The 27,842-nt window shown below is 48.6% G+C and overlaps 1 protein-coding gene across 1 annotated transcript; it reads right to left on the bottom strand.

The window, feature by feature from the left end:
• Window positions 1-10,911: 10,911 nt before the first annotated feature.
• On the bottom strand, window positions 10,912-27,488 carry GCSAML (germinal center associated signaling and motility like). Its single transcript, XM_017339171.3, has 5 exons — window positions 26,872-27,488; window positions 19,416-19,469; window positions 14,907-14,956; window positions 13,085-13,113; window positions 10,912-12,534 (listed from the first exon to the last, which is right to left on the bottom strand). The coding sequence occupies exons 1-5, from the start codon at window positions 26,898-26,900 to the stop codon at window positions 12,298-12,300; spliced, it is 399 nt and encodes a 132-aa protein (XP_017194660.3). The 5' UTR covers window positions 26,901-27,488; the 3' UTR covers window positions 10,912-12,297.
• Window positions 27,489-27,842: the final 354 nt, after the last annotated feature.

Below are 27,842 nucleotides of genomic sequence, written 5' to 3'. Positions count from 1 at the left end.
ACTTCTGGTCCAGTTCCCTGTTGATGCACCTGGGAAAGTAGTGGAAAATGGCTCAAGTCCTTGGACCCCTGCACCTACGTGAGAAACCCAGAAGAAGCTCCTGGCTCCTGGCTTTGGCCTGGCCTGGCAATTGCAGCCATTTGGGGAGTGAATCAGCAGATGAAAGACCTCTCTCTCTCTGCCTCTCTCTCTCTCTCTCTCTCTGCCTCTCTATAACTCTGTATTTCAAATAAACAAATAAACTTTTTAAAAAGATGAAGTTACATGAGCAGATGTTAACACCTCAATATTCAGTGTATCTTAAATCTCAAGATGTCATTTGAGCTGCAGAATAGCCAATGATAATTGTGTATAATTTCTGAGCTGAAAGAAGATATCCTCTGTTAAAATGTAATTATTGTATCAAATTAAGGAAAAAGGGTGAGTTCAAAATAAGTCTTCAGATTTGTGCCTAGTAGAAGAAGAGTTGTGACTAAGACCCAAAGCTTGTCTTTCTGATTCCCATGTTCCTTGCATCTGTGGGGCTTGTCATGTGGGGCACTAGTTGGGATGGAGTGACATGCTGAAATGGAATTTATTTTACAAATGTCTGTCTCCCATTCTCCTTCAATAGCCAGATCCTGACACTGTCTTTATATTTGGTTTAAATTTTTTGTGAACTCTGGATATAGAGTCTTCAAATTTTAATTGTTTCCTATATGAAATATGCCAACATAGTTTTGATATTATTTGGGAAGAAAAAGCATCATGTCACATCTTGTTTTTAAAAATCACCTTCACTTTTCTTGGCATGCAACATCACTAATTTACCTGTGTTACATGAGCAATTGCATTAACTTGCTGGTCATGCTCAGATTGTTGTTACACTAGAGGTTCTATTAATTCATAATGCATTCACTGGCTGCACTCTAAGTGTTACCCTCACTTTTGCCACAGCATCCAGCCAAGAAGAATGGGAGAAGTAAATTTTCTCCAGGTGCTCCCCGATGCTTCTTAGGCTTGCGCAGCCCCTTCCCATCACTTAGCCACTGCCAACAACACACTTTTCCCTCTTCTCACCTTGAAACCTTTGTTCTGAAAAGGCTACATTTAGTCCCATCAAGATGTTCCTATCTCATTGATTCCAGTTGTTAAAACATGCCAGTCTGTATTTATCACGTTTCCTAATCCTCTTCATCTGCCAAAAATCTCACACGGTTGAGAAATTCCCCTCTGCTCACAGGGAGGCCATGCTGCTCTGTGCAGGCCCCCACTCACAGGTGACACATCTGGCTGCTGGTGCCCACGGCCACCCCAGCTGGGCTAAAAGCTCCAGGAGCCCCGCGAGCCTACCCCATGCCTGGGTGTCATTCACGCTTCCTAAGCGAGCTTGCTAATGGAAGAAATGTCTATCTCCATGGGCAATAAAAGAAACACAGGGGCCCCACTTTTAAGTGTTCTGAAAAGCCTGTCTGCAAACATGGAGGCCCTGTAGACCCTGGGCAGCCACTGCTCCTACCAGAGCAGGTTGGGAGGACTTGGAATCATTGCTGAAAATCCAGAGCTGCACAGCGCAGGAGGACTCATTCTGGAAACATCAGCAGACGCTTTGCACTAGCACCACAGCAGCAGCACAGCCACTCAAGGGAAGCCATTCCAGCAAACTTGAAGCTGGGACACTGGTAAAGGTGTCTGCTAGTATCAAAACACAGCCGGAAAGCAGATGACTGCTAAGACATGGGGGAGAATGTGGTGTTCCTGCCAACGCGAAGCAGCAGGGCCACTGGGAGACAGCGGGGGACTTTGTGGGTGCTTTGTCTTCTCTGAGTCTTCCCTGCTCAAAACACAACTCTGCTTCAACCATCCAAGCCCATGAGGGACTGATATGGAGCCAGAACAAGGCCTCCACTGCCCTCAGCACAGAACTTTCAGGGGTCTGTAGCACTTTGGGGAGCTTTGGGAAACAGCAGGCTGTGTCACTGGAGCACATGCCCACACAGCCTGGACTGGGGGTGGGAGGAAGGCTCTGTCTGGCAGTGGGGCCACTCTGCTTGTGCCCAGCCTTCCTCTCACAAGGCTTCATCCAGCCCCACTACTGGGTGCTCCAGGGCTGCAGCTTGGGGAGGCCCGAGAGAATGCCGCCAGCCTGCGAAGCCTGTAGTCAGCTCTTTGATGTCAATGCCACAATTCCTGTTCCTTGTTTTTTCATGGGCCTTATCCCAGTCTCATTTCTCTGATTCTCTGGTGGCTTCTGTAGGATCCATATTTCCTAATGGCAATGAATTCAATGTTATTTTTTTTCTGATTTTCTTTCTATTTCTGGCAAACAGCACTTGTGGCAATCAGTAACTTACAAAAGCAGTTAACAAAGGGGCAAATAACCAGTTGAGAAATCAATGCCCCGAACACTGGAGAGGCAGAAGCAGGGCCGGGCATCATTCTCCTGGTGATACTTCTGCTTACGGCTGGTTACCAAGGACACTTAGAAACGACTGTCACACGTGGACATCCCACACCCTCCTCCAGTATTTTTCCTCATCTCATAGAACTCATTCACTCTGAATATAGATTGCTATTTTCTTTCCACATTGATCGTGAAGTGAAATAGAAAGTATACTACTCCATGTTCACATGTTTTCCTAGAATCAAGATGTGAAAATTCTTCCATCCAGAAGGGAGAGGACAAAGGGAAAGGCTGTTCATTCAGTGGCGCCATGGGAAATGAAGACGGGCACTCAGTGTAAGTAACTGAGGGGCCTCAGTAAGCTTACTAAGCTTTTTTCTGGAGCTTAAATCTCCAAACTCTGAAGATGCAAGTGTGCTGTAGCTCTCCTGGAGGTCGACTCTGCCCCTGTGACACACTGACACCAGGGCTGGGGTGATGTTCCCACCACCAAGACACACCTGAGTGGGCAGTCACATGCTGTGTGACGACAGTCACTGCTGTGCCCCGGCCTCTTTGAAGAAGCAGGTGTGGCCTGAGTCTCTGCTCTGAAGTTAGTTACTGAAAGCAATCCACCTTAAGTGTTTGTCTTTCTCTAAACCTCCAGCTTGTCTCAGCTCATTTGCAAAAGTTCTTTTTTGTCATCAAAATGGACCTATAATCAGTGTCCTGCCACCAGGACATCATCATCCTCTCTGGTGGCACTTGTGGAGCCCTGTGGTGTAATGAAAACTCGAGGACGCTGGCGACAGAAAAGGCCTGGGGCCAAGCCCTGGTCTTCCATGCTTCAGATGTGGTACTGGATCCTGCTGGGCTTCAGTGTCTCTCACACTGCTGGGATGGTAAGGACCACGAGAAACCTGCCCAGTGGTGGGGCGAGGGCACTGGGTAAACAGGGCACTAGGTGAGGTCAGCAGCTTCGAGGGACTCACAAGCTTCCCAGCCTTGCACAGCCCCTGCCAGCCCACCCTCAGTGTCCTTCCCGCCATGCTTGGCACTGCGTCCACTCACAAATCTGCCTCCACAGCTCCACACACCCCCTCAGACTCTAGAGAAAAGTCACCTTCCTGGGACACTGCTTCACCCCCCGTATGCACTTCTATATTTATACAGTACTAGCACTCAAAGACAGTGACGGTAATGCCCAGCCTAACTCTTTGTCCTTAATATCGAGCATTTTCTCCTGCAAGTTTGTTAAGTAAGTATGTGGATTTGTCGAGCACGGCAGTGGTGTTGGAGGTGTTCAGAGGAAGCACAGGAAAGAAGCCTAAGAGAGAACGAGGCACACGCCACAGGGAAGTGGCACCGTGTCCAGGGGCGGCACACACAGCGGCATGTGTGCCACAGACCCCTACCTGCACGGTCACTGCAGCGACACCTGGGCCCACACCATAGCTCACAACACAGACAAGCAAGTACACTAAACACATGTGTGTTTACACAGGGGTGAGAATTTACATGAAGGCCTTGTCATTTATTTCACTGTATTTTCTATTCTATGTAGATGTATGTATAGTCTATTTCATTTTTACAGACCGTTCCATCCAATTATAAACTTATTGAAGGTAATTTCCCCATCTTTTTTAACAATACATTTTAAGTACTTCTTTATAGACTAGATTAAAACTATTATTTAGTTATTTCTTGCTGGACATTATTGCAACTAATCTACCCATCCATTCTCTTGGACACATGCTATGTTCCTGTCCATATGCTAGATATGAGGAATATAAAGTAAGCAAGAGATTAACTTTGCCAGCCACTTGTTGCTGCTGCATTTGTCCTGCCCACAGGGGCTGCCACCAACTTCCAGCTATGCAGGGGTTCAGGAGCTGGACACTGCTCTCAGGGTGACCGCTGACCCCTCACTTGCCTTGGGAAGTGGTGCTGTGGCCCTGGGACTAAGGATATTCATGTGCAACATGGGGCTGTTTCCTGGTGCACCTGAGACACACTGCCACAAGGAACTGAAGTCATACTTGCCGTGGGAACACGAGAGCCGAAACCAAGTCCACAGGAGACTGAGAAACATCAGGGGCTCACTAGGAGCCAAGTTATGTTCTGAAGACATTGCTCACATGAACCTCTTTAATTCCCTCCCCAGTGAATAGGGGCTATCCCACCCCATCACTGCCAATAGTGAGTAAGGCTGAGTGCAGCGGTAACACACTCAATGCAAGACCACCGGTCAGAATCTGAGCCCGCTGTTCACATCCCAAAGCTCCAAGAGACCAAAATGCACACCCTCTTACAGGTGGACACACAGGGCAGGCACAGCCCACCCCTCTAAGTCCTCTCTCAGCCCGCAGTGCGGGGCTTTCCCCTGGTAAACCACTTTTCTGGCTTATGGCTCTGAGCTTCCTGGGCTGCACCGGTTCCTTGGGGAGCCTTCAGATACTTAACACTGGGACAAGGAAGGACTGCAGCAGGAACTGTGTCCCCTGGGGCTGGGTCAAGTCCTCATTCAGATAAACCTATCTGATACCTGAATGCTCTCCCTGAGGAAGGAGAGGGGGCAGGTTCCACCAGAACACACAGAGAAGCCAGTGACAGGTGGGACTGAAGGCTGTTAGAGACTGAGGGTGGCTCTGTGAAAGGGGTGAGGGTGGAGATGTGACTGTGGAGACTCGGGCAGACAGGACACCACTTTGTCCCTCTGGGTCTGGGGACGTGAGCTCTGTCAGGCCCACCGAGAGAAGCTGGCGTGGACAAAGCCAGTGCTTATGGCTGCACCCAAGGATACTGCTCTCTGGCTTCAGAGGACGGGGGGCTGTGGGGAGCCATCATAAAATGCTCTGACATCCGCGTGGGCCTCAGCACATTTCCTCTAACCAATGTGCAGCGAGTTCTTTGCTGGCTGTACCAGAAAAGGTTCAAAATCACTTCAAAAACTCTGTAGTGCATACAGGCTTCCATGGAATGTTTCCCTGAGCTGCCCAGTGTGGAGCCACAGCCCACCCTTCCTGTGACACAGGCTCACTGGCATCACTCATGCAAGAGGCACTGAGTTTTCTCTGCTGTGGACGAACTCTCCCCTTTGCCTGAAGTAAAATGAAAGGACCCAGAGCAAAACTGAACTGTGAATCAAGTTAGCACTGGGCTAAAAAACTTCAATTTTGAGGACACCACAAGCATAAGCATTGTGTAACGGGGAAGACTTGTTTGCTACACCCTGTTTTGCACAATGCCTGCACTGTTCTTGGGAAGCAGTGTTAAAGGCGGTGCTCTCAGCCCAGAGAACTGGCAGAGCTTCCACAAATCCCAGTGTTTTCACCATGCACTGAGGCCCTGGCACTTCCGAAGCCTTTCAGGGGTGCGTCTCCCTTACCCCTGGAACATCTCCGTCCGGTCCCCCACAACACCTCGGAGCATCTCTCCTGTCTCGCATGCCCACCACAACTCCGACTTCCCATCTCCCTGAAGCATGTCCGTCAGCAACCCACTCCAGTTACCTTTCCAGTCTCCAGGGTGATGCTCATCGGAGCGACTGCCAACTCACTGCAGAGCTCTGCACTCGCAGGTCCACCTTTGCTCATCTGCATATGCTCTGAAGAAAAATGATGAACATCTTTAAGGTTTTCAAATATTATTTAACCTTAAAGTGATGTTTAAATCAATAATGTACGGCTCACAAATTAAACTGCTACAAATACCTCAGCAAGATGTCCCTAAAGCAGTAAAACTGTTATCACAACCAAATAGTGGTCGAATCAACTCTAAGTTTTTCCAATCCAAAACTCTTTTTTTTTCTTTTGATCAGAATCCCAATCCAACAAGAAGAATTCTAGGAAGTGCATTTAGAAGCTATTCTTCCATATTACATACAGGAAACACTGGCACTAAATACATATGAGACTCAGAGAGGCTGCACATACGAGGTGGGTGAGGATGCTGGTCCTCTCTTGAAATCCAGAGAACATCCACATTTTTAATGAAATTGTCCACTTAAATCCAGCATGGCAGCTTATACACTTGAGAGGGAGCTCACAGGGTGGCCCTCTGGGATATCATGCCCCACCAGGAAATGCTTGCTAAACACAAGATGGCCAAGGACAGCAAGGCATTGGAATCCCTACAGTCATAATTTTCATCATACAAAGAATTCTTTTTAGCCTAGAAAATTTCAACAGCAACTCTGGAAACACTCAGAACCTCACTGAACAGATCTGTGGTCTCCTGTGAATCCATCTAGCCAACCTTCCACCCATTCGTCCATCTACCCATTCATCCACCCACCCACCCATCCATCCACTCACCCATCCAGCTACCCACTCACCCATCCATGTACCCACCCATCCACTTGTCCATCAACCCAAACATCCACCCATCCAGCTGTCCATCCATCTATCTATGCTGATTGTACTTACTGCACTGATTTTTACTTACTTCAGTGATTCTAATTACCACCACTGAAATACATACATGAAAGTGATCAAATTGGCAATTTTAATGTTTGTATTTACTTTATCATAATAAAAATACTAAGTTTCTTTTTTTAAGATTTTATTTATTTATTAGAGAGGCAGAGTTACACAGAACAAGAGAAGGAAAGACAGAGAGAAAGGTCTTCCTTCTGCTGGTTCACTCCCCAGATGACTGCAATGGCAGGAGCTAAGCTGATTCAAAGCCAGGGGGCAGGAGCTTCTTCCAGGTCTCCCACATGGGTGCAGGGCCCCAAGCACTTGGGCCATACTCTGCTGTTTTCTCAGGCCACAGCAGAGAGCTGGACTGGAAGAGGAGCAGCCAGGACACAAACCAGTGCGCATATGGGATGCTGGTGCCACAGGCAAATGTTTAACCCACTATACCACAGCACTGGCCCCAAAATACTGAATTTCACATCCATCTCAAGATTTTCATGAAATTCCTAAGTGGACTACAAGTGCAAATTGAAAAGGGTCCCTACCACCCAGGTGAGACCTAGATTGAGCTTCCATTTCTGACTTTGGCCTGGCGCATCACCAACTGCTGCTGTGGGCATTTAGGAACTGAATCGACAGATATGAACCAGATGTGTGTGTGTGTGTGTGTGTGTGTGGTGTGTGTGCATGCGCGTGTTTGTGTTTCCTCTCTGTCTGACTCTAAAATAACAAGGAAGAAAACTTTCATTTGTACCCAGCGTAACTTTTCCAAGCCCATCTGCACTACAGGGAGTGAGGATGAGAGGCCCTCTGCTTGACAGCGCTGTTCTCCTGGCTGCTGTCACATCTCACTGAATCTTGCATCTGATTTCCCACTTTCACCCTTGGCTTCCACACTCTGTCCACAACACAGCAGCCAACTGGGATCACTGTTGTTAAAAAGCCAGATACGGGGTCGGCACCTTGGCTTACTGGGTTAATCCTCCACCTGCAGCACTGGCATCCCATATGGGTGCCAGGTTCTAGTCCTGGTTGCTCCTCTTCCAGTCCAGCTCTCTGCTGTGGCCCGGGAAAGCAGTGGAGGATGGCCCAAGTGTTTGGGTGCTGCACTCGCATGGGAGACCAGGAAGAAGCACCTGGCTCCTGAATTCGGATCCGTGTAGCTCTGGCTGTGGTGGCCATTTGGGGGGTGAACCAACAGAAGGAAGACCTTTCTCTCTGTCTCTCTCTCTCTCACTGTCTAACTCTATCTGTCAAATAAAAAAAAAAGCCAGACACATACCTTTGGGTCCAGCACACTTGTAACTTACAAATCACCACCCCATTTAATAATATGTAGAAATGAATCTAAAAACTAAAGTCCCTGCATCCTTGCCTCAGTCTTACTTGGTCACTGAGTGTCATGAGTATTTCTGGAGAGAGCTGGAAGGACCCCTCCTGCCCCTTAGTGCAGCTGCTACCAGAGAAGCCTGTTAGTGTGATCCGTGGTGTTCCAGGCTGGGAGAATGACTCCAATGCTAGGGAAGAGGGTGAAAGAACTGCAAACCGACACCTAGCACCCCTTATGCTACCTCCGTGTTCTCAGTGCACTGATTCTATCCACTCCTTCCCAGGCCAGCGTGTTCTGAAGGAACCACAGCGATAACTTCCTACTTCAATTCTTGCCTCCATGTGCTCCATGCTCTACAGTAGGGAAAACAGAATAAAAAACATATGTGGACAGCTCAATCAGTTGATAAGACAAAGACAACTATAGGGACTAAATAAATTTATTTCACAGCTCGTTTTTTCTGGAAACTCAAGCAGGTTTTCTAAGTTGCAGTCTTGGAGAGAATTCTTTCTTTCTGGGAAAACATCCATCTTTTTCAATTGATGCCTTTAACACTTGGGTAAGACCCAGCAACATTATGAAGATGTAAAAAGCTTTACTAAAAGTCTTCTGATCACATCTAAAAAAATCCCTTCACAGCAACATCTAGACTGGCATTTGACCAAACATCGGCACCCCAGCCTCGCCGGCTGACACATCAAACTTCCTGCAGTCCACCTTTTTCTACTGGCACTCATATACAACTCCTTAAGCCATAATGAATCTCCCAATAAATATTCATTCTGCCCATGACATCCTGTAAGTTAAATACTATGATTTAAAATTAATGCATCTTGTGTTACATGATAAGGGGATAAAAGAGGGAAGAAATCAGTTTAACCCATATGTATACACACATGTATATGTAATACATAAAATGCTTACATAGTATACACGTGTTTAAGTCTGCATATACATATACATGCAAACACATATGTACATGCACACAAACATGCGTCACAAAATAAAGAAGCATCAGCCACCATCCTCATTTCTGCACATGGTCAGACAGTGGTAGCTGGGATCACCCCCTGCCTCCTTTCATGGCTCTGGCTCGCTCCACATCCCGTGTCTCCTGCAAGCCCTTCAGCCCACATGTTCTTCACCTGGCTGGGCCCAGGGCATTCACAGCCCTGCCACAACTGGGTTATTGTAGTTTTTCGATTGACCCTCATCATATGGCCTGGTAAGACCAAGAGACACCTGCAGAGACCTTCAGCATCCCGGTGTACTCTTCCTTACCTCCATTGCGGAGAAGCCATCCTGCTTCTCCTTGTTGGTCATCAATTGTCACCACCACTACTGGAACTTCCTTCTTCACCTGTTTATCCAGAGAAGCCAGGAACCCAGAGTGACCAGGTGGCAGCCCTAGCTTCCAGTTTAACGGGATCTCTGTGGTGTCTCCTGGTCTAGATACTCCTCCCTTCGGAATGAAGACCTTCAGGCCAGCAGAGATTAAGGCTGTGGGGATAGGAAGCAAAAGTGAGTGGTGCGCATGGTCACTCCCATTTCCACCCTTTTGATTACAAACCCCGAATCCTCACTAGGTGAGAAAAGCCATGTGTTGAACATGGACCCAGAACATGCACAGTAATGTCCTGAGAATCATCTCCATTTCACAAGGCTTTGCCACCTAACTGATGCTGCCGGTGAGTCTCCCAAAGGCTACTGCTCTGTTTTAACAAGTCATCAACTTCAAAATGCTGAGGGCACAGTGAATGAATTCCATCAGCCTGGGTCCAGGGGCACAGCTCACTTACTCTGAAGTCCGTGTCTTGATCAGAACCAAAGCTGTGTAGGATAATGTAAATGGTAGGTAAGTGTGCAAGTTTTAGTCAGCTTTCCCTTAGTTTCATGAGAAATCTGAGGCAGACAAATTTTATAGAAGTTTAATTAGCCTCATAGTTCCAGGAGTTCATGTCTAAATTCAGGTAGCCACACTTGTCTGGTCTCTGATGAGAGTAGAACGTGGCATCAGCAGAGCACAGGCAAAGGAAGGATCCCAAGGCGAGCCAGGAAGCAAAGGGTGTAGGTGTGCCGACTCATGGTTTCCCAGCAACCCTCTCATGAGTGAGCGCCACTGCTGAGGGCACGCCTACTGTGCCCTGAGGACATCCTATAGGGCTCCATTTCCCATTTTCCCCCATTACCTCCCTTTGTGCCACCCTAGGATCTAAGCTTCTTTAACACATTGGCCTTTGAGGAACGTCCAAACTGTAGCAATAAGCATTCCGTAAGTCCACGTTCAGGAGTTCTGGCAGAAACATTTTTTGAAGACAAAGAAAATCCATCCCCAGAGTGTCTGTCCAGTAAGAACTTCCTTCCATGATGAGGTGGTGCAATGTAACCAGTCTCCCACTTGGTAGTTGGCTGATCACCCTGAGGAATGGTGCCTGAGCAGGGGCTGCTTGTAGATTGTGCACACCACAGTGGCCACAGCCAGTCATCCTCCAACAACGGAAACCCAGTGTAACTTCCATCTCTATTGCCAGGGCCACTCTGTCGTGAGCCTACTGGGTGTGACGGGGTGGCTGGAGAAGGCAGCTGACTGATATCCTCAGAGTATACTGTGCTGTTCATGCTATTGCTAAAAGCACGCAACATAGAATCTGCATATTTTCAGCCTGTCAGGAGAGGTCTGTCCACATCTTCCCCAGACCTTCTCATCACCAGTTTTCCAGTGGTATCCCTTGCAAGCTCCCCATCCACCAAACCACTGGACACACCCTATGAACTGGTAAAGAGTGGCACCCAATCTTATCTTCAATATATTTATTACATATTAAAATAGCTACAAAGGCACAGAAAGTAAATGATTTATCATTTTTGACAAAGTTGGCTAATTTCTATGGACATATTTCTGACAGGATGAATTTTCTAGAATTACAAGATTTCTGTTAACTTCTTCTATGCATTAACATCACAAGGGAGCACTAGACTTAGGCAAAACTTGTATACAAATAAGTTAGCTGAAACGCACCTATCAATTGAGGCCTGTCAATCACCAAAAGGTCAGAATATTATAACCAAATAGAAAAAATGCATCATGGATATTCTCTCAATGAAGGATTTTGTGTATATACTTTTGGGAAGTTGGTGTATCCTTTAAAAATTCCTTTAAAGGGGTCAGCGCTGTGGCGCAGCAGGTTAAAGCCTCAGCCTACAGTACCAGCATCCCATATGGGCACCAGTTCGAGTCCCAGCTGCTCCACTTCTGATCCAGCTCTCTGCTATGGCCTGGGAAAGCAGCAGAAGACGGTCCAAGTCCGTGGGTCCCTGCACCTGTGTGGGAGACCCAGAAGAAGCTCCTGGCTCCTGGTTTCGGATCAGCTTATCTCTGGCCATTGCGGTCATTTCAGGAGTGAACCATTGGATGGAAGGCCTCTATCTCTCTCTCTCTCTCTCTCTCTCTCTGGCTCTACCTTTCTGTATAACTCTTACAAATAAATAAAAATAAATAAAATAAATCTTTTTTTAAAAATTCCTTTAAGAAGAAAAAGGTTAAATTAGCTAGTCTGTTGTGAACAAAACTTTAAGCAAAGATTTATTTCCTTTTTTTTTTTAATCTTCGAACAGAACCCTTCAATTTACTATTGGACAGAAAGGCAAAGATAGGCAACTGTTTCATTGCTTTTTCTTGTGACACTTTCAGTTCCTCCTCTCAGAAAATCCAGTATTAAACACCACTGGTTCTCACTTATTACCATAAGTTCATAAGTAAGACTTTCCAGTACACAGAAAGAAGCAAAAGTGATGTATCAGGATAACAAAGGGTCTGGTCACTGGTCTTATATTTTTGAAGTTTACTGAGAAGGTTACACCTCAAAAAGGAACCAGATCACTGGAGACATTGGTGTTTGAAATTTGGAGAGCAAAGTTGGAAGTGAAGACTCTAGAACATACATTTGTGCATCCTTATTGTCCTCAGAAGATTTTTCAACATCTCTGTGTCCCAAACATCACAAGCAAAAACACAGGGACGCCACAACTGAGGAGCTGCCCAAAGTGATCTAATCAAACTATGTAACTTATAAACCCTGGCCAGCAATGAACGTGTCAGGAGCTGCTGAGGGTGAAGAGCAGTCCCAAGGCTGCCACTCGGCCTCGCCTGCGTTGCTGGAGGATGACGAGGCAGTGCGTGCGCTCTAGTGTGGCAGCACAGTTTCGTAATCATGCTCAGTGGTGTAGGAAGAGGGCCCAGCAACAGAAGTCCTCAGCAGGGCGTAGTCGGTTTCTGACCCCTCTCTCAGCACCCTCACTCTCCTTGTGGCGTCTACGTTCTCATAGCCATCATCATTGGAGTTCAGTGAGGACCTCCGGTGGCGGGCGTGATTAATGATGCTGTAGCACACTTCATCAGATCCACTGCCATTCTCAAGCTCCTACCACACACACAGAGAAAAGAAATCAAGGACCCAAGATCATCAAAACAGAACTCAGTGCCCACCAAAAAAAAAAAAAAAAAAGCCCTTGTCCAAGCCCTAGTGACTTAAGCCTCATTATAAGGGGCAAGCACTGTGGTTCAGCGGGTTAAAGCCCCACCCTGAAGCGCTGGAATCCCATATGGGCACCAGTTTGAATCCTGGCTGCTCCATTTACAATCCAGCTCTCTGCTGTGGCCTGAGAAAGCAGTAGAAGATGGCCCCAGGACTTGGGCCCAAGTTCTCCCACCCATGTGGGCAACCCAGATGAAGCTCTTGGCTCCTGGCTTTTGACTGGTGCAGCTCTGGCCGTTGCAGCCAGTCGGGGAGTGAACCAGCAGATGGAAGACTTCTCTCTCTCTCTCTCTCTGCATAACTCTTTCAAATAAACAAATCTTTAAAAAAAAAAGCATAAAATCACCTATATTGTGATATATTCAGACAAATGGAATGAAGGAATTGTTTTTCTATTTCTTTGTTTTTTGCTTTGTTCTTACTTTTGTCTAATTACCTGATTAGAAGTAGATGAAATTTCTTGCCCTGTAGGATAAAAAATAAAGCAACTTGAGACCTCTGGATCATCACAGGTTGAAGAGGATGAAAAGGAGCGGAGGCAGTGATGACGTTGCAGAGAGGTGGCTACCTAAGCTGCGGCCACTCACACATGCCAGCTTCCGCCATGTGCTGAGGGTGCCTGTAGCCCAGCTGACCCCAAGTCTGCTGGACACACCAGAGCTCGGAATTTAGTTGTAAAATATACCGCCACAAATGGTGACAATGGAGTGTGTAAAGAAGGAAAGAAGAAATGCTGCTGTAAATGTGAGATAAATTCTATAAAATATCACCAAAAATTATTATTGTAAGTTTTAAAGATGCAGTCATCTCAGGGAAAGCTGCAGAACAAGAGTAATTTTTCAAATTCCACACAAATACACAAATTCGGATCGACTGCATTGTGACTTCAGAAGCAATGTGGAATCTACTTCACAGCCTGTGCTCAGGGGCGTGCCCACTATTCACAGGAAGCTGGGGCAGATGGGATACTGCACTCACACCTGCACCTGCAGAGGCTGCCCAGGCACTAGTGCCTTGGAATCGGCATTGAGTACCACAGGACCCATCTGACCTCGCCAAGAGTCTGTTGGCTGATCCTCATACACGTGTGCACACATACACACCACACACCTGCACACACCCACATACACACCCCCCATACCACATCTGTGTGCACGCACCACACACACCCCACATATATACCACACACCTGCACACACATATACCACACACATGCACACCCACATACACCACACACCCCGCACACACAAGAACACACACCTGCCCGTGTACCCACACACACATGTACATGTGCACACACACACCACACACCCACACACGCAGTAACCATGCGTGGTAACCAATATGCTAATCAAATTTGATGCAGTAATCATAATATAATACATACATCAGACCATCACATTGTAGCCTTGACTAGGTATTATTTCTACTTGACAATTACAGTCAATGAAGCTGGAAAAAAGGAAAAAAGAAAAAACAAGGTGTTTCCCTCAGGTATACCTGTTCTCAGGTACTGAACATACTTATTCATTATCTACTTTGAGCTTTTGCATGATTGCTGCACAAAAATACTGTGGTAAACTGCAAATAATTAAGCAAAAAAAATGCACTGGTCACCAACTCATATTCAAACTGGCCCTGCTTTAAAACACCAATGTTGGCCGGCGCTGCAGCTCAATAGGCTAATCCTCTGCCTGCAGTGCCAGCACCCCGGGTTCTAGTCCTGGTTGGGGCACCGGATTCTGTCCCGGTTGCCCTTCTTCCAGGCCAGCTCTCTGCTGTGGCCTGGGAGTGCAATGGAGGATGGCCCAGGTGCTTGGGCCCTGCACCCCATGGGAGACCAGGATAAGTACCTGGCTCCTGCCATTGGATCAGCACGGTGCGCTGGCCGCAGCATGCCCGCTGCTGCGGCCATTAGAGGGTGAACCAACGGCAAAGGAAGACCTTTCTCTCTGTCTCTCTCTCTCTCACTGTCCACTCTGCCTGTCAAAAAACAAACAAACAAACAAAAACAAAAAAACACCAATGTTAAATTAAAATCTGCAGTATCTTAGTTAACTGCTTCCCACAGAAGCTAATCAAATGTGAACTGAAATAAATCATAATCAGATATTACTATAATACAGAGAAGGAGATGATCAACCTCACAAGACAGAAAGGACTACACAGTATCTCCCACAATCCTTCAAACAGCAGCAACAGGAACTGATGACATTTGCACTTCCCACAATGAGAAACGGAGCACAGCAGTGACGTACTTCTTTTGTGTTGCCCTTGAATTTCTCTTTCAGATGTAGTCACTTCTTGCCTACAAGCAAACACAGTAATGTGTTTCGTTAAAAAAAATAAAAATGAAAGAGAGAAAAAAAGAGCATTTGCTCTTTAAATCATCTTACAATTAAAAGTCTGCTTACTCTAGCCTTTCTGAAAAGCCACAAAAATCTAGGAGAAGAATGAGAAGTATAGAATAAAACTACATGCTTATATCATGAAACTGAGGAATTACGAGGCTATCAGAGTACCTAGATCTCCAGGCAGATGGAGGACACATAGACGACATGATGCTGTCATGATACTAAGATACCAGACTGCCTCTATGTTACCACGTGCGAGGAGGACACAGGATGACAGGTTTATCATGAAGCACTCAAGCAGCCAACAGTTTGATGTCCAACTTTTTCAGCTTGTAGAATTATGAAATAATAAATTTCTGTCAGATAAGCCAATGTGCAGTACTTTGTTAGAAAACTCTACAACTAAAGCAGCCTGCTGTGCAGAAATGGGACCAGACTAGACCAAAGAACCAGGTCATTGTGTCTGCCAGTTAGTTCCCTGTTCACCTTGACCTCCTGCAACATGGACCCTCCTGTTTCAGAAATTGACTTTAGGCACTGGGATCCCATATGTGCGCTGGTTCATGTCCCAGCTGCTCCTCTTCTGATCCACCCCTCTACTTCATTTTCAGAGTGAACTAGTGGTTGCAAACTTCTCTCTGTCTCTTCCTCTCTCTGTCTGTAACTGTACCTCTGAAACAAAAAAATATTTTTAAAACATAAGTAAACCACTCTCCCTCACTTCAGAGGCAGCCAGCCAAAGGATGGGATGATAAAGATTAAAACCCACAAATACTACTGCCATGAATTGTTACACATCAAAATATTTGATTGATATTAACCAACAAAAAAGAAAACATAAAAGGTAATGCAAACAAATTGTAGGTAAATTAGTCATCTAATGACAGGCAGGAAAAATAAGAAGAGACTATCTGAAATTCACTGTTAAATGTTCTCTAACTCATACACTTCCAATTACAATGTTTGGCAAAAGCTTACACAGCATGCTTTCAAAATCTGTGGACATCATAAACATCATGGTATTTTCTGAGCACTAAGCCAGCCAGGCACGCACTGACCACAATCTAAGGTGAAGGCTATTCTACAGAAGAAGAAATCAAAATCTAGAGAATGTAAAAAGCTTGTCTCGATGAAGACTAATAGAACCTACAAAGCAGAAATAACATAGACCACACAGATCCTCATGACAAATAAAATCAGAATTACATTTAGGATTGTAAAATAATGTTTGAAATTAAAAACTACCTATATCCAAGAAAAAAAAAGCAAATTTGAAAATATCAGATAATAATAGATTTTCTAGGCTGGCGCCGTGGCTCAATAGGCTAATCCTCCGCCTTGCGGCACCGGCACACCGGGTTCTAGTCCCGGTCAGGGCGCCGGATTCTGTCCTGGTTGCCCCTCTTCCAGGCCAGCTCTCTGATGTGGCCCGGGAGTGCAGTGGAGGATGGCCCTAGTGCTTGGGCCCTGCACCCCATGGGAGACCAGGAGAAGCACCTGGCTCCTGCCATCGGATCAGCGCGGTGCACCGGCCGCAGTGCGCTGGCCGCAGCGGCCATTGGAGGGTGAACCAACAGCAAAGGAAGACCTTTCTCTCTGTCTCTCTCTCTCTCACTGTCCACTCTGCCTGTCAAAAAAAAAATAAGAAAAAAGAAATAATAGTTTTGCTATAACAACAGATACAATGCAGAAAAAAATATGGAGAAGGAACTTTATACTTCTATATGCCGCCATTCCTAGGCAATAAATCTTGAAAATCCAAAAAACATGAGTTTTGAACACAAACAAGTAAAATTTTAAAACAACTTTTAAAAGCTAAAAAAAGAAAAACTAAGATGTAATAAAGATAAAAGTGTACCATGACCAGCTCAGTGGTCAGCAGGGGCTGCTGGGGAGGGAGGGAGGGTGGTGGACATAGTCCATATCTCCACTGTGCTGGTGGTTACATCACTGTCAGTGTTTATACAAACTTACCACACAGTGTATGTAAAGTGGTAAATTATATCTCTATAAACCTGCATTGTAAGTTAAATATCTTGAAAGAATTCATCTGTCCTTTCTGTAAATAGGTTTAAAGTTACGAAATGAATGATATTCTGGAAAAATGAAATAACCAAACCTGACTCGGGAAGATGTTCAGATTGTAACTCTATGCAAAAAGTCTCACCCATGGGGCCAGCGCTGTGGCATAGCAGGTAAAGTCATTGCCTGCAGGGCCGGCATCCCACATGGATGTCGGTTCAAATCCCAGCTGCTCCACTTCCAATCCAGCTCTCTGCTATGGCCTGGGAAAGCAGTTGAAGATGGCCCAAGTGCTTGGGCCCCTACACCTGCATGGGAGACCTAGAAGAGGCTCCTGGCTCCTGGCTTCAGATTGGTGTAGCTCTGGCCGTTGTGGCCACCTGGGGAATAAATCAGCAGGTCGAAGACCTCCTCTCCCTCTCCCTCCTCTCTGCCTTTCAAAGATATAAATCTTAAAAAAAAAAAAAAAAAAAAAAAAAAAGCTTCATCCTGTGAAATTAGCCAGCTGGATAGCCAACCTCCATTCCACTCCTGGAAGCTACGCAAATGTAACTGCAGTGACCAGGACACAGTTCAGCTCCTCCTCACCAAGCCGACTGCTGAAGGGCCACCGGGCTCACTCACAGAATTCCCTTCAGTACTTAATGCTCTTCATCTGGCTGTTGTCTGTTTGTGATTAAGACTTGCTGGCACTTGAAAATGTTGACATGCTCACTTCCTTGAACAGCAAGGAACTGGAGAACAGCATTTAGCACCAGCCTCATTTTATACACAATGAAGCAAACACTAGGTTTCCGTACCTAACTCAAATGCTCACATCCAGTGCCTGGCTGAGGTGGCACTGACAGAACCAACCTCTCAGCAGCAGCCTGAGCAGAACCCTGGATCAACAACGGTGCCATCCTCACTGTCTCCTCTCCAGCTACAAGCCCTCCACCATCCCTGAGGGTCAGGATGGCCTCAGCCCTCCCCTTCATGCAAAGTGCCAGGGAATCATTTTCCAGGTGGCTGATGTGGAAACCAACCACACCCAGCCCTGCCCTTTCCTACCACAGACGAGAAGGAAGGCCATCCTAGAGACAGAAACCCAGAGCTGGAGATGAAGTGATTAGCAAAGAGGGGAGCAACGCTATGAAAAGCCCGTGGCTGGCAGTCACGGCAGGGTGCCTCTGTCCATCTAAGGCCAGGCAAGATATCAATGTCCAGATATCTATTTTCCACCCCTGTGGTCAGTGTCTTAAAGAGGCTGTGGTTGGTAAAGGGAGATGGACGCCACAGGTTACGACAGCACATCTAGAGTTACAGGTGGAGATAAAGCCACAGCAGATGTTAGCAGGGTGGTACCCAGAAGTGCAGCTCCCCACAATCTAGGCATGGGGGCCTCAAAAGCCAGCACATCCAGGAGAGTGTCAGTCAGCCTTAGGTTGGAGAGCAGGATGGAGGGCAGGGGGATGGAGAGCAGGACGGAGGGCAGGGGGATGGAGAGCAGGACGGAGGGCAGGGGGGTGGGTTGGAGAGCAGGATGGAGGGCAGGGGGTGGAGAGCAGGACAGAGGGTAGGGGTGATGGAGAGGAGGACAGAGGGCAGGGGGATGGAGATCAGCATGGGGGCAGAGGGATGGAGAGCAGGACAGAGGGCGGGAGTGGAGAGGAGGACAGAGGGCAGGGGGATGGAGAGCAGGACAGAGGGCAGGGGGTGGAGAGCAGGACAGAGGGCAGGGGGTGGAAAGGAGGATGGAGGGCAGGGGGTGGAGAGGAGGAGGGAGGGCAGGGGGTGGAAAGCAGGACAGAGGGCAAGGGGGGTGGAGAGGAGAAGGGAGGGCAGGGGGATGGAGAGGAGGAGGGAGGGCAGGGGGGTGGAGAACAGGGTGGAGGGAAGAAAGGAGGCGAGGGGGAGACTGTGCAGTGGAACAGCAGCACGTGCCAGTGCCCTGAGGTGAGGCTGGAAGAGCATGAACTGCAAGCAAAGGCCTGGCAACACTGCACGAGGTGGGGTGGGGAACGGTTCGGAGAGGTGTGCAGGAGCAAGTGCTGGCGGCACTGCACACCCTGGTGCGGAGTCTGCGTGGAGAGCACAGAGTGGCGTCAAGGAAGGGAAAGGCATGACTGGACCTGGGTGTTCCACAGATCACTCTGCCACTCTAGAGGAACAGGTTGGAAGTGTGGTGTGTGCAGACAACCAAAAACAAAAATCCTTCATTCCCGCTTCTCACGCCCACCTGCTTTACAGAAGTAAGAAACAAAACAGGCACATGTGGGGTCTGCTTCTCTGGTTCAGGCAGCCGCCATCTAAGCTGCCGCCAACTCACCGAAAGGATCCCCAAAGAGGCCATCCTGCCTGAGGGACAGAGACCGTGGACTCGAACCTTGGAGAAGACCAATGGCCTCTTACCTTGTCACGCCTGGGCTTGCCTTCCTGCACTTCTTCCGGCTCCTTCCCAGGCAGCTAGATGGAAACAGGGGAAAGAGAGCTTGTTGCTGCCCCCCAGATTGTCCCACCCCCTTCTCCAGCTTCACCGACTGCTGCCGTCGAGCGCACAGCTTCCTTCTGCCAAGCGTCTCTTTTCTGCCCGTCAACAGGCACAGACACAGAACACATCTCAGAACTCGACTGGAGACCAGGCTTACGCTGTCCTGGACAACATGCCTACATTCTAACCACCGAGTCCCTGTCTGTATTTAATCACAGGTGGCTCCGGATGAGGATTGATCCTAATCAGCAAACTCCCTGGCTCTCCAGAAAAGGTAAGAGGTCCAGAAGAGCAACCCGGGAGGCTCAGCTTCTCCGCCGACCCCAGCAGCAGCAGCAGCGTGTGTGCCCTCAGCCCGGGCAGCAGAGCCACAGCAAGCACCTCTGGAGCCTGCTGAAGAAGCCATCATTACCCACTCCTGGGGAAGCTGACCTTTGGCATGTCACTCCTGTCCTTGTTATTATCTTTGTGATACTTAAGCAAACACTAAATGATGAAATTAACTCAGAGCAACCGGGTGATTTGCACGGTTAACACAGCAGATAGAAAGACCAAAGCATGTGATTCAAAAGTTATGAGAAGAGGGGCCGGCACTGTGGTGTAGCAGGTAAGGCAGCTGCCTACAACACCAGTATCCCATGTGCACACCGGTTGTTGTCCCAGCTGCTCCACTTGCGATCCAGCTCCCTGCTGATGTGCCTGGAAAGCAGCTGAAGATGGTTCAAGTGTTTGAGTCCCTGCACCCAAGTGGGAGACCCAGATGAAGCTCCTGGCTCCTGGCTCCTGGCTCCTGGCTTCAGGCTGGCCCAGCCCTGGTGGCTGAGGTCATCTGGAGAGTTAACCAGGAGATAGAAGATTCTCTGTGTCTCTCCCTCTCTCTCTGTACCTCTGACTTTCAAATAAAATAAATAAATCTTTTTAAAAAATTTATGAGTAGAAATAAATGTCATATTAGAAAATAATATCATCAGTACAATGGCACAAGTCTATTAAGATGAATTAAGGAAAAAGGGAAGAGGACTAAATATAAAATGAAAACAGATAATTTAGAATTCAGATCTACAGACATGAGACAAATATGAAAATGTATATATAATAAACATGACAGCTTAAAATGAATAATATCCTGGGGGAAAATATGTAAATATTGATACATGAATACTCTCAATAATTCAAAAAAATCCTACCTCACATGGTTGCATATATAATTTTACCAAATTTCAAGTGACACCTAGTCCCTAGAAAAATGCAAAATAATGCCAAATTCCTTAAATGAGATTCATATATTTTCATTCCAAAATCAAATAAATACAGAGAAAAAAATCACAGGCCCAATTCACCCAGGAAAATGAATGCAATAATCACCAACAACACATGAATTAATTAAATCTAAAAGTACAGTAAATATAATACACATAACAATTAAGTGGTTTTTCTCCCAGAAACTTCAGGATGGATCATAAGGGGAAAAATCCTGTTAACATAATTAATGACCTTAGAAATCTATGAAGACAGGCAAGAGTTTATTTCAGTAGTTTGAAAACTTAATTTGATAATATTTAGCCCCATTAATAAAAATTCTTATAAAACTTGTTATAAAATATATTTTGATAAAGGCAATATACCAAAAATTATATAACAAAGTTAATGGAAAAATTTTAGAGAAAAATCCATTAAAGTTAGTTGCAAGCAAGGAAACCTAAGAATACTGACATTCTTAAACATAATAATAATATAAACAAGAAAAAAGCATGAGAACTGAAAGAAATGACAAAAGATAGAAAATTATTTAATTTTGTAGATGATATATTAACTAAATAGAAAACACAGTAGAATTAACCATTAAAGGCCGGCACCGTGGCTCAATAGGCTAATTCTACGCCTGCGGTGCTGTCATACCAGGTTCTAGTCCCGGTCGGAGCGCCAGATTCTGTCCGGGTCGCTCCTCTTCCTGTCCAGCTCTCTGCTGTGGCCAGGGAGTGCAGTGGAAGATGGCCCAAGTGCTTGGGCCCTGCACCCGCATGGGAGACCAGGAGAAGCACCTGGCTCCTGGCTTCGGATCAGCGTGGTGCGCTGGCCGCAGTGCGCTGGCTGCAGCAGCCATTGGAGGGTGAACTAACAGAAAAAGGAAGACCTTCCTCTCTGTCTCTCTCTCTCACTGTCCTCTAAGCCTGTCAAAAAAAAAAAAAAAATTAACCATTAAAAGAAATGACAAATTCAGCAAGGCTGGTAGAGAGTACAATTATCTTACAACTTTCAATAATATTCTAGCAAAAGCAGACTGGGGGGGGGGCATAGATTTGTTGCTGTGTATACTATCTATGCAAGAACAACCAAAACCTTAAAGCCCCAACAGAACACGTCGAAGGTGTGGGTAAACACAGTCCCAGACCACTGTGTGACTGGACTAATAGATCTGCAGACACAGCACATAGACTTTGAATTAAACTCATCAGAAGTCAAGTGGAACTTTCCGTAAAATCTGTTTACAGTTTTACGCGAACACGAGAGGATAAAGTCCTCAGAGAGCTGCATCAGTGTTGAGATGAAGAATCATCACCCAGCAGTGCCTCATGGAGAGCAGTGGAAAGCACTCTGCCTGGCGTTTACAGTGTGATTCCCAGCCACGCCCTCCTCCCCCCGCCTCTGCAGCACCCCCACTCACACATCTGCTGGAGCCCCCCAATGCTGGCCAAAGCCGAGAAAGGCAGGGGACATCCTGGGAATAATGTGTGAGTTCACTGTGTAAGCCACACGGGGGTCTCTTCACAGCAGAGGTGACCTTGACAAGTTTTAACTCTCTCAGCTTTAATGATCTCGGCTCTGTAATTTCTATGTTCTTAAAGCTACAACAAAGCATTAAGTACAGTGCTTCTTCAGGGGCCTGTCCTTTCTAAAATCTGCTCCCACAGCCACTTCCCCTGGATGCTTCATTTGTTTTCTCTAAGCCAAGACCATAGCTTCACGCAGCTTTCCACAAATGACAGTCACCCTACCAGCAGAGAAACACCAATCACCACAGCACGTGATTTAACTCAGCTCTGATCACAGCGGCGTCGCTTCTCCACTGACTCTCGAGTCATCCTCACTCTAAACTCCCATAGCCCTTCTCCACCCACTGCCCTCCAGGCTCCTTAAGAAACAGAAACTGAAAACCCAGAGGACAAAGTTGGGGACGGCAGTGCTGGCAGCACAGGCGGCAGGGTGTGGTTCATCTGTCCCCTGACAACACCTGTCCAGTGGGCTTGGGTGAGCAGTAAAGTCTACAGTGAAGGGAGAACTGGCCCAGTGGAGCAAGTGGCATTAGGTGATGCGAGGAGGACAGAAATTGGAGTGGGAGCACTCAGAAGAACCAGCTATGGGGCGTGGAGTGGGCAACTGGCAGTCCTGCCCTGCCCTCTGCCCTCCCCACACCACTGCACACCATGCTCACACCTGGCCCAGGGGCTGTCTCTAAGGTTCCTGTTTCTGGAAGCAAACCCCACACATCTACCCTGCTGCAGCAATGGCAGCATCCCCCCAAAACCCAGGATGAGATCCCAGTGCCACTGGCTGTACTGGAAATGGGGCCTGCAGGGGATGAGTCTTGAGTGAGGCTTCTATGGCAGGGTTTCCCCGGGGTAGGCACTGCTTGACTGTAAACCTGAGTTCTGTCGCACGTGAGCCCTCCCATCCCTTCTCTCTCTGCCACGTTACGATGCAGCAAGACCTGGCTCCGTGCTCTTGGGCTTCCAATCCTCCAGCCTGAGAACTGAATCTATCTTCTTTACAAATTACCCAGTCCAGGATAGCTGAAGCAGCAAGTAGACCAGGGCCTTGTCACTCTGTCTCTGCACCGCCCCTCACACCTCCACCTGGGCTGCAAGCCCTCCTCTGCTGCCTGCTGTCTGCAGGACTCACCATGGTGCGAGTGTACTGTTCATGGGGTGGTTACCCTTCCTGCTGGAACAAGCTCCACGGGGTGGAATTCTGCCACCTGTTCTCACGGGCACTTGCCGTGCATGTTAATGCACGGCCTTCTAAATGATGATTCCTGAGAGTGACTCAGGGAAGCAATGCTGAAAACGGATTGGTTACACAGCAGCTGGCATGGACTAGTCACCTGCTGTCTCCCCTGACATCTAGCCACTGGTCCACTTATTCCTCACAATCACCCCCAGGCTCCATCAACCTTGTTCTGTCTTTGGACACGGGGCAGTGAGGCAGGTTTATGGAGGTGCAGGGACAGGGCCCAGTACAAGCCCTGAGCCATCTCCCCAGACACCACTTCTGCTGCGGGCAGCACCGTGGTAAACGTGTGTGTTCAGAAAGGATGCCATCAGCCCGTGACATAGAGAAGGCAGGTGCAAAACGCCAGTGCTGGACAGCCAGGGGCAGCATCCACCACGAGTGGAACTGCAAGGCACGCAGCAAGGCCCCAGGAAGTCAGGCCTATGGCCGCCTGGCCACATGGGCACCAGACCCAGACCCTGGGTCCAGACGTTTATTACTCTGTTCACACGCAGTCTTGATTCTAACGGAAGGAGATGGACACTAAAGCACGAACAGCCAACAGACAAGGGCAGTGGGTACCTGAGCTCGTGCAGAGACTTACAGATGGCTTTTCCGGCCTCCCGAGTTCTTAGCTGAACCGTCCACAGAGGCAGGCCCCAAGAGTTGTCAACACACACACAAGGTGTCTGTGAGGTGAAGGGTGCTGACCAGCCTGGCTGTGGGAGTCACGTCCACAGTGGACAGGTGCACCTCACTTCACACTGCATACCTCCAGCACGTACAGCTTTCATCTGTCAATCATGCCTCAATAAAGCCAGAGACAAAGCCGTCCACCACCTTTTCCTCCAAGCTGCGCTGCTGACCTGGCTTCCCAAGTTCAGCAGACACAGCGTGCTCAGCAGAGGTCGCCTCCTATGACCAGCTGCCACACGTATCCTGACGCAGTGTGTTACCAAGTGGTGCCGTCTTTTTCCCAGCTCACAGTAACAGGATCACAGTATCAACCACCTCACACAGCAGCTGCAGGAAAACCAGGGAAGCTGTCCTGGGAGGATGGCAGCTGCCACAGCTGGCAGCCATGCGCACCAGCACAAGCAGACAGCTCTGGGGCCCCCGACACTGCTGCCCTAGAGAAGGGTCGGGGCAGAGTGGGGAAGACCCTGGACTGCGCTGGGCTCCATCACACATGCCAACCATAGGACCCCTCCTCCTAGTCCTGGCTGCCTGGATTCCAAAATGGAACTGAACCCCAGGCACAGGCTCCTCCAGGGTTGCCATGTAGGAGAGAGAGGGCTGGGAGGCAGAACAAGGAGGGGTCTTTGCTGATTTCAGCAAACCCAGGCACTTCATCCCTGACTACAAATGCCCACAGCCTCTGCGCTGTCATTTTGTGAGTTGAGGGGGAGGACTGTGGCTGCCTCCAGAGAGGTGACAGGCAGAAGGCAAAGGCCTAAAACCCAGTGCAACTAAAGAGTGAGAGCCCCCAACCTCAGCATGGCAAAGCACATCACCATGTCCCTGCTCGGGGACGTCAGTGAGAGTGCATGCGCGTCAGAGCAGGCAGAGAGCACTCTCCAGGGGCCCCCTCTCTGCACACAGCAGCAGTGGCAGGGACTGCAAAGGACATGAAGGCTCCATAAGGCAGACGCACATGGACCGTGGTGCCGACAGAGCTGTTCCACGCATGAACGTCTGGACCACCCACAAAAACCCTGAAAGAACACTGCAAAGACCAGTGCTGGCAGCAGCAGGAAGACGCAGGCATGGACCACAGCGTTCCAGAGTGCAGACTGAGACAAGCAAACACGACTGAAAGTGGGCTCTGGAGCAAGGGACCCGCTGGCTGAGGCACGAGACGTGCATGGAGGCATCAGCAGTGGTCAGGTTGAGAGGACTGCAACGTCCACACCATGTGTTCATGGCAGAAAGGGCAGAAAGCTGCACCTGGCTGATAAAGCTGAGCTGCAGAGAGGCCAGGCTCTCCACAGCAGCACCTGAGACTCCCTGTTGGACACAGGAAACTGAGTTAGAGTCTGGTGCTAAGAAAGATGGCAGACAAAGCCCTAGGGGTAAGAGGACAAGAAGGGAGGGACTGGGGCCTGCGCTGTGGCATAGCGGGTAAAGCCACATCCCATAATGGGTGCCAGTTCCAGTCGTGGCTGCTCCACTTCCAATCCAACCCCCTGATAACACTCCGGGAAAACAACAGAGGATGGCCCAACTGCTTGGGCCCCTGAATCCACGTGGGAGACCCAAAAGAAGCTCCTGTCTCCTGGCTTTGGTCTGGCCCAGCCCTGGCTGTTGCAGCCATCTGGGGAGTGAACCAGCTGGGTGGAAGGTCTCTCTTCTCTCTCTCTCTCTCTTAATGAATAAATAAATAGGGAGTGTTTAAAACAGGGTCCCGGAACCTTGAAATCAACACAAGTATGGGGTGGCTGTTGTGGTACAATGGGTTAAGCCTCCGCTTGTGATGCCAGCATCCGATTATCAGACTGCCTCATTCAAATCCCAGAGGCTCTGCTTCCAATCCAGCTCCCTGCTAATGTGCCTGGAAAACAGCCAATGATGGTTCAAGTTTTTGAGTCTCCACCACCCATGTAGAAGACCTGGATGGAGCTCCTGGCTCCTGGCTTCAGCCTGGCCCATCCCAGGCTGCTGTAGCCATTTGGGAAGTGAATCAGTGGGTGGAAGATAGAGCTTGCTCACTCTCTTTCTCTCTCTCTCATTAATAAATAGTTTATATAAAAAAATCTAACATAAGTCAGGCTAGTGGAGAGTGAATGTCCCCACTGGAGCACAGGCACATGAGCAGGGTCTCGCCCTGAGCAGATCTGTGTGGCCTGGGAGGAGTGAGCAGATGGGCACAGAAGGCTGCAGAGCCAATAATCTAAGACTCAGCAAAAGGTCGGAACAGCATTCGTCCTGTTCTATAGCTTATAAAGCCGAGGAAGAATGCAGGCCTAAAAAGCACTGGTTACACTCATTTCAGTGCATATTTGGGGATGCATCCTTTTCAAGACCCCGACTGCTCACCTTCACACTGACCCCATGCAGCTGATGGTTTGGAAGTGAGCCCTACACCCAGTGAGAAAAAAACGGGCAGAGAGATTCAGGAGACCATAGCCCAGGGTTTCTGGATAGAGGGCAGCACACATAGTCAAACTGAATTTCAGATAAACCAGGAGTAGCTTTCTGGTGTAAAGATGGCCCATGCAATGACGCACAGCGTGAGACACACAGAGACACAGCCACAGTGGCCACCCTCCAGCCTCAAAGTCAGGGCACTGTCTCCACGCTCAGCCTTCCTGAAGCTCGGCCTGCTCACCACCTGGACAGGCACCCACTCCCAGCCACGTCCTGGGCTCTGCCCAGAGTCACACTCACCGTTGCTCCCGCAGGAGGTAATTGCCCATCCTCTCCCAGGACCCAGCTGCTCAGCTGCTGTTCGGTTCACTAGGGGCTGTCCCGACCACAGCAACAGCGGCAAAGTGCGAGAGGCAGGACGCTGCCCTGACCACTGGCTTCTGCCTGCCAACCGCCAGCTGCCAGAGGGCGGGCACTGCAGAGGAGGCAGGAGCCACTCCAGGGGAGGGGACAGAAAGCTGTGTGTGCGCACGCATGTGCGTGTGTGTGAGAGCACACGCACAGGCAAGTGTGCACAGTGTGGGAGAATCAGGCTGAAGGTTTACAGAAGCGTTCGCTCTGCTCCCAAGTAAATTCCAGGATTGTGAGACCCAGCAGGCAGGGCTTGTCCCTCTTCTCAGAAGCCAGAGGCCCCAGGACACTGTGTTTTTCCAAACATTCCTTCTTAGGAAAAGAAGAACAAAAAAGCAAAAGGTCTTTCTGTGGTTGTGGCCACAAAGTCTGGTCCAGTGTGCCAGTCCTGAAATGCCAAAGAGTCCATGGAAAAGAAGGGAGAACAGGGAGACGAGACCCAAAAACTGCAGGGAGGGTGTGGAGCCCCCGAGAAAGCCCCGCTCTTGTCCCCACACCACAGGAACGCATGCAGCCCCGCTCTTGTCCCCACACCACAGGAACGCATGCAGCCCCGCTCTTGTCCCCACTCCACGGGGACGCATGCAGCCCCGCTCTTGTCCCCACTCCACGGGGACGCATGCAGCCCCGCTCTTGTCCCCACTCCACGGGGACGCATGCAGCCCCGCTCTTGTCCCCACTCCACGGGGATGCATGCAGCCCCACTCTTGTCCCCACACCACAGACACAAGCAGCCCCGCTCTTGTCCCCACTCCACGGGGACGCATGCAGCCCTGCTCTTGTCCCCACACCACAGACACAAGCAGCCCCGCTCTTGTCCCCACACCACGGGGACGCATGCAGCCCCGCTCTTGTCCCCA

The sequence above is a fragment of the Oryctolagus cuniculus genome, chromosome 6 (genome assembly GCF_964237555.1).
Source record: "Oryctolagus cuniculus chromosome 6, mOryCun1.1, whole genome shotgun sequence".
NCBI classification, from domain to species: domain Eukaryota; kingdom Metazoa; phylum Chordata; class Mammalia; order Lagomorpha; family Leporidae; genus Oryctolagus; species Oryctolagus cuniculus.
This window is presented reverse-complemented; position numbering and strand designations above follow the sequence as displayed.

What these genes read in the sequence shown, in the direction of transcription:
- GCSAML (XM_017339171.3), bottom strand. Translation starts at nt 26,900, where the DNA reads ATGGGCAATTACCTCCTGCGGGAGCAACG. An exon ending in GCAAGCCCAGGCGTGACAAG is followed by an intron (nt 14,957 to 19,415) that starts GTAAGAGGCCAT and finishes GTTTGCTTGTAG; the next exon opens with GCAAGAAGTGACTACATCTG. An exon ending in TCAAGGGCAACACAAAAGAA is followed by an intron (nt 13,114 to 14,906) that starts GTACGTCACTGC and finishes TTTATCCTACAG; the next exon opens with GGCAAGAAATTTCATCTACT.